We start from the raw sequence: 6,117 nt of genomic DNA, 5'->3' as shown, positions 1-6,117 counted from the left end.
AAGCTAAGACATTGGTTTGGTGATACTTCATTTGAGAAAAGGTTGAATTTCCTTTTCGACTTTTAAAATGTGTGTAACCGGTTAAAGAATGCAATTGGCCAGAAATATGAGTTTCTTAATGAACGTTTCAGACAAATTATAGCATATTCTAATGAATAACTTTTAAATAACATATTCAAATGAATAATTCATAGTTCACATATGTTTTCATTAGTCTCACTTACCTCAAAAATGAAAGCTTCACCACGATCTTTTTATTATGCTCGCTGAGGAATGAAGTTCGCGCCGCACAGCAACGAGTGCGGTCATTAAACTGATACCAGGAGCCGTTTGTAATGTGAGTATCCGGAGCTTTCTAGTAGATTTCCTGTCACTACAGCAGCTGCATGTTAGGAGAAACTTTGTTGTCAATTTTTGTCAGGCTTTAGAATTTATACGAAACTTGAGGTTGTAAGAGCGAGTTCCTCCTTATCGTTTATGAGAACAACGAAAGATTAAGATTTTCGAGAGGTACTGCTCTATCCGTCTCTTTAGCCGTTTTTAGGCACTTTAAAAGTTCACATCAATATGACGTGCCTGTTGATAAAAAGGCATAAAATCAATATGATAATGCTTTAAAAGCAGTATATAGCGGTTCATGGAAAAAAATCATTTTAATCTCAGAAAAATCTGTTTGGTTTGTGGAGAGGACAAGAAAATTACAACCGTACATTCTATCTTCTGGTGTCGCTGTCCGCCATTTTAACATGAATGAAAGCCACCCGAAGGAACATCTCAGCGGCGCAGCATCCATTATTCTTTCATTGTGGTTCTTCTTCTCCGGCTTAGCAGCTGTGACTGGAAATGCAGCTGTTTTGTGGCTGTTCTACAAAAACCAGTCATTTCGAACAATTTCCAACCAATATTTAGCCTCCCTATCTGTTGCAGACTTTTCGGTCGGGCTTATTGTGGACCCTCTGTGGATAGTCATCAGATGTTGGATTAAGCCGCGAGCTGAAACCGGTTTGTACGACTCTATAGAAGTGCTGTGGGTTTACACCACCGCCACCACTACTTTCAACATTTGTTGTGTTTCTGTCGACCGGTTTATTGCCATTCGCTTTCCTTTCCGTCATCAGGACATTGTAACCAAGAAAAGATGCTACACGGTTATAACTTTGGTGTGGTCAGTCTCCCTGGGTCTTTCCATTTCAATGCTATTGCAGAATGATGAAAATGTTAAAAAATTCTTTTTGCTGTTACCAAGTATAATCTTTGTTTTCCCATTGTTAGTCGTCTCGTTTTGCTATATCAGTATTTTTCGGGTTGCCAGAAAACAATTTAAAACAATGTTAGCGCGGGAGAGTTCGCAAAACTGCGACGAAAACATTAGAGTCAGTCTTTTTTTGCAAAATTTCAAAGCTATCAAAACAGTTGGATTTGTCGTGGGTGCTTGTATTATCACATGGATGCCCAGTTTAGCTCTCTATATAGTTAGCTGTTACCATATATTAGTGACAGACCAGTACGAAACGTTTGAATCATTGCTCTATGTTGCGTGGCCTTGGGCTGAAGCCATCGCTTTTACTTCATCAGCGATGAACCCAATGATATATTACTTCAGAAACAGCGAATTTCGCCAAGTTTTTCGCAGAACCTTCCAGCGACTGTCCTCTCTTGACGTGAACAATTCACCCGATATTGACCTGAAACGAGAAAGAAACCGAACGGTACGAAATGGATGGACGAGTGGGAATTTAGCATGTCTAGATATAGAGTAATGAAGACAATTCGAATATAACAGTAATCCGCCCGCAAGCAAACCTGGTCGGCCTCCATAAACAGAAGATGTTCAAACGGAACTCCGTTAACCTTTAACACTTTCGCTTTGTCTCCTATCAGTGACTAGCATCTTCCTATAATATCACTCCTGAATCACTCATTAAGGTCGCGAACTTAAGATGCTCTCGATTTAACAAATGGTAAACACCACAGCGTACACTATTGAGTTATGGATGCACGCGGGAGGTTGCTAAGCACGAAAGAAGCGTAAGAGTCGTGCGAGGCGACAGCCCAGAGCGACTCTAGCTTCTTTCGTGCTTAGCAAACCGCCCAAGTGCATCCATAACTCAATAGTGTACGCTGTGGTGTTTACATTTGTTTTATAACATAACATTGATACATTGTAGCTAAAGAGTTCCCTTTTATTTAACAAATCTTACCCGACCAGAAAAACAAGCGCGTGCGGAAAAATAGTCTTTGCATTTGCTCACGTCAGCACCGTACACCCATGGGCAAATGGGGGACGCTAAATTGACCAATCAGAGCGCGCGCTTTACTTTGGTTATGTTGTAATGTTTATTAAATTCTCCATGTTGGCGCCTTATCAACAGCATGGAGAATATGCATATTGAAGTTAGGGTGTAAAGGGTTAACTGTTTCAGAATCTTTTGTTTAAAAAAAAAAACGTGAGTCGGAGCGATTAAATAATTTTACATCTTGTCCCATCAAAGGAGCTTTACTAGACAAATGTGCTGTTCTTTTTCATAGCGTCATTCATCGTTTTAAGTCCTTGGTATTTGGTTATACTCTTAACTGTTTGCAGAATACCTTTTGTTTAAACAAAAAAAAAAACCTAAGTCGGAGCGCTAAATTCATTTTACATTTTGGCCCATCGTGACCTAAGATATTTATTCTTGGCTGGCTGGCTGGGGGGGTGGGGGGGGGGGGAGCGTTGCGTAGCGAGACTAAAAACGGCTGCGAGGAAGACTAGCTGGCAAGCAGGCTGGCTTGCTGGCTGGATTTGTCACGGGGAACAGAGCGCTTGCCACGTGGTTTACTATCGTCGAGGATAGGTTCCAGTCTTCCGCTCGGAGAAGTTACGTAAGCTTCAGAGCTTTAGAAAGCGGTTATTTTATCTAAGATCGTTTCAGTTTATCTAGTTGTTCATTCATCTTTGTGGCCTAGATTTCACACGCCGGCTTTCCTACAGTCATGAATAAAGGCTGATAGTTTCGAAGGAAACTGTTTGGGGCTGCGTCGGTGGGAGTAACGAAATAACTTGGATATATCAACAAAGTTGAAGTGGTAAATTGGCCACTGTAACAATCGTTACGGTGGCTATTTTACCACTTCAACTTTGTTGATATATCCAAGTTATTTCCTACAGTTAGCTTGTCTTCTAAGTGTGGATTACAGCGAGGAGTCTTATTTACCAACATTGACGCAAATTGTTGGACAACACAAAATGTGAAATGAAGTAGTGGTTTGGTTTGCCTAATTTGTATACCGCTACAATTCACGCGACTAGGCGGTGCGGTCACGTTTCGCGTAAGTCATTAACCGGAACGTTTCTTTTTTTTCGTGAATTTCTGTTCATACCACAAGCTCAGTAAGAAAATTACTTAACCAGTCTGTAGTACATGCTTAAATACAATTTTTAACTAATGAGTGAAAATAAGACTTTTGTTGCCATTTGAAAATCAACACCTATGTGACGGCCTATTCAGAGGAAATCATCGTTTCATGTTTACATAGCTAAACCAATTCATTAAAATACGGGTAGGGGTCAAGTAGTTTAATGTTACAACTGAAATGTGATAAGTATTATGTTTTCCAAGTAATGCCCAGAATTATTCAGACCTTAACATTTCATGACTTCCTGTAAGCTTGGCAGTCTTCTAAATTCTCAGGCTTCATAATGGTTCAGATAAGCATTGATATTTAAAGTTGGTAGTAGTACTTTTGTATTAGGCCTTTTATTTGGTAGACTTCAACTCCTTTTCAGGTACTTGTTTCGTTATGGTTAATTCATCACAAAACTTATACATGAAAAATTACACTTTTGATTGGTGGAAAACAGCTAGGCGCCTTTTACCTTTATCACTAGTGCAGAACTCGGGTACAAATGTAAATTAGTCTCAGCAACAATAGATCACACTAGAAACCAATCAGATTTATAGGAAGTAAGTTGTGCTGATTGACACACCCTGTAGCTGACCAAAATAAACAAAAGCTTGCCGTGGATATTTTTATGTATATTGATAAACACTAACAATGCTGAGTAAGATTTCAGCTGAAGAACAAATTTTGATAGCATGCCAAGTTGACCATTTACAGGATGATGTCAAGTTCACCTATTCAATTAATGTCTCTACATAGCTTGAATTTGGGAAACACACTGGCATGAAATTACAATTTCAACAATAAGAAAACTTGAAAAATTCTGGTGCTTTAAATCATATGATACTATTGTCCACTTACCTGTACATTGAACTCTGTTATGTTTAAGTTATGTCTCTGATTACTGTTCCTGAAATCCATTATGGTGACACTCTATCTCTAATAAACTTTCCGTTTAATAAAACCCTTCAGGTCAAATTGTAAATTTTGTTGGGTTAAAAAATTATCAGCAATGTTAATGTAATGTTACTTCAGAGCACTACTTAGCATGTAATTCATTAAAATATTGCTTGTGTTCTGATCTTGTTAGGCACCTATTTTTTTCCTAAATTCTTCCATTTTCGACCCAATATCCACCTACCTCAACTGAATTTTCTGTGTTCTATTTTGAAAATGTAGTCAAACCCAAATACAATAATTAGAATAAATGTTTTTACTCTCAACCAACTGAAAATAGAACTTTGTCCTAATGGTAAACCTACACTTGGCATTGTGTTACTTTACATGTATGTATTGTCCAAAATTAATCATACATTCAAACCAAATCAAGCTCCTAATGGCTTCTAATGTAGATTACATCATTTTCCTCATGTACTGGTACACAAAATGTCAAAAATATTAAAAATTAATTTCACATCACTTGCCTTGGAAAATATTAAAAATTAATTTCACATCACTTGCCTTGCAAAAGACAATTAACCTACCAACTTTAGAACTATGTGAACAAAGTCATGACTGAATCTATCAGGTCACTATGGGAGATGATGCTGAGGTTTTATTAAGTTCCTAAAATCCTCAGGTTACATATGAAACCTTTGTTGTCAAAATGAGACCTACATAACAAAGTTTATTCATTAACCCTCAACTTGAAAATGAACATTTCGGGACTATTGTATACTAGTTACCTTGTTTATTGATGAACAGGAAAAATATTGAAAACTGTCTAATAGTATTCAGATACAAGCTCTTCTAGAAGAAACTCAATAAGACACCAGACTCTAAAAAGCAGCTCAATTTCGTAAGCCACACATGTACGCATTGCAGACCTATATTTTTTTTTCCTACTCGGTTTCCTCCATGAAACAAAATCCGAACTAAACTGCCTGAACTTTGAGTTGCATTCAAGGAATTCGTTTCAATCATTTTTTTTTATCTTATTCATTCATTTTTAAAATATTTTGACGTCGTACTATTTATCAATTTTTCTTTTTATCCATTATTACTGCAGGGACTCCTGATTACTGTCAATCACTTCTCATATTTATTTCTGTTGTTTATGTCTAATAATAACATCCTTTCTCTTTGTAAATTTCGTTCACTGTTGCGCCTGGGGTTAACAAAATCTGACTCTTTCCAAGTCGTTTTGCAATTGCGTGGCAAAGAAAGGCGATGATTGGAGAAGGGGATGATGGGAAAGACTCTCTACCCATTACAACGCGCGCGTCCATACCGACAGCGGCTGGCTACCCGCACTACAAAAAAACACTGGAATGAATTATTAACTAGAGAAATTCAACTCTCAGTAGAAACTGCGAAGCTGACGATCCAAACGTTTAAAAATTTCCCGAAATTAAGTCACTGATTTGGTAATGCTCTATTTGAGATCAGTACAGCACGAGAAGATACAATTCGTATCCTCGCGCGGCCATGTAAAATCCTCTATTTATTATATAGATAATGATGAAATACCGAGATTTTTCCTTTTACTAAAAATTATATCTTCATCGCGCGTAGTGAAGATACTATTAGGGACCTTAAGAAACTACGACGACGACTGCAACGAGGACGTGGAAAAACAAGAGATCTATTTGGCAGAACAATAGCTCAGCACGTGCTTTTTGAAACTTTGTACATTTCTTAACCGTCCTATGCAAAACAACAACGTGAAATCGCCAAAATTTGCGTCTTCTGTGAACCGAAACCGCGACGGCAAATTATCTTAACTTCCATTCGGAA

General features: G+C 37.8%; 1 protein-coding gene across 1 annotated transcript; it reads left to right on the top strand.

Annotated features, from left to right (window-relative positions):
- The first annotated feature begins 746 nt into the window (after positions 1–746).
- Positions 747–4,604, top strand: LOC111339009 (beta-1 adrenergic receptor-like). The gene has a single exon (XM_088732949.1). The coding sequence runs from the start codon at positions 747–749 to the stop codon at positions 1,758–1,760; it is 1,014 nt and encodes a 337-aa protein (XP_088589075.1). The 3' UTR covers positions 1,761–4,604.
- The last annotated feature ends 1,513 nt before the right edge of the window (positions 4,605–6,117 follow it).

Source organism: Stylophora pistillata, chromosome 9 (assembly GCF_964205215.1).
Source record: "Stylophora pistillata chromosome 9, jaStyPist1.2, whole genome shotgun sequence".
Lineage (NCBI taxonomy): Eukaryota > Metazoa > Cnidaria > Anthozoa > Scleractinia > Pocilloporidae > Stylophora > Stylophora pistillata.
The sequence above is the reverse complement of the archived record's forward strand: the minus strand, read 5'-3'. Positions and strand labels throughout refer to the sequence as shown.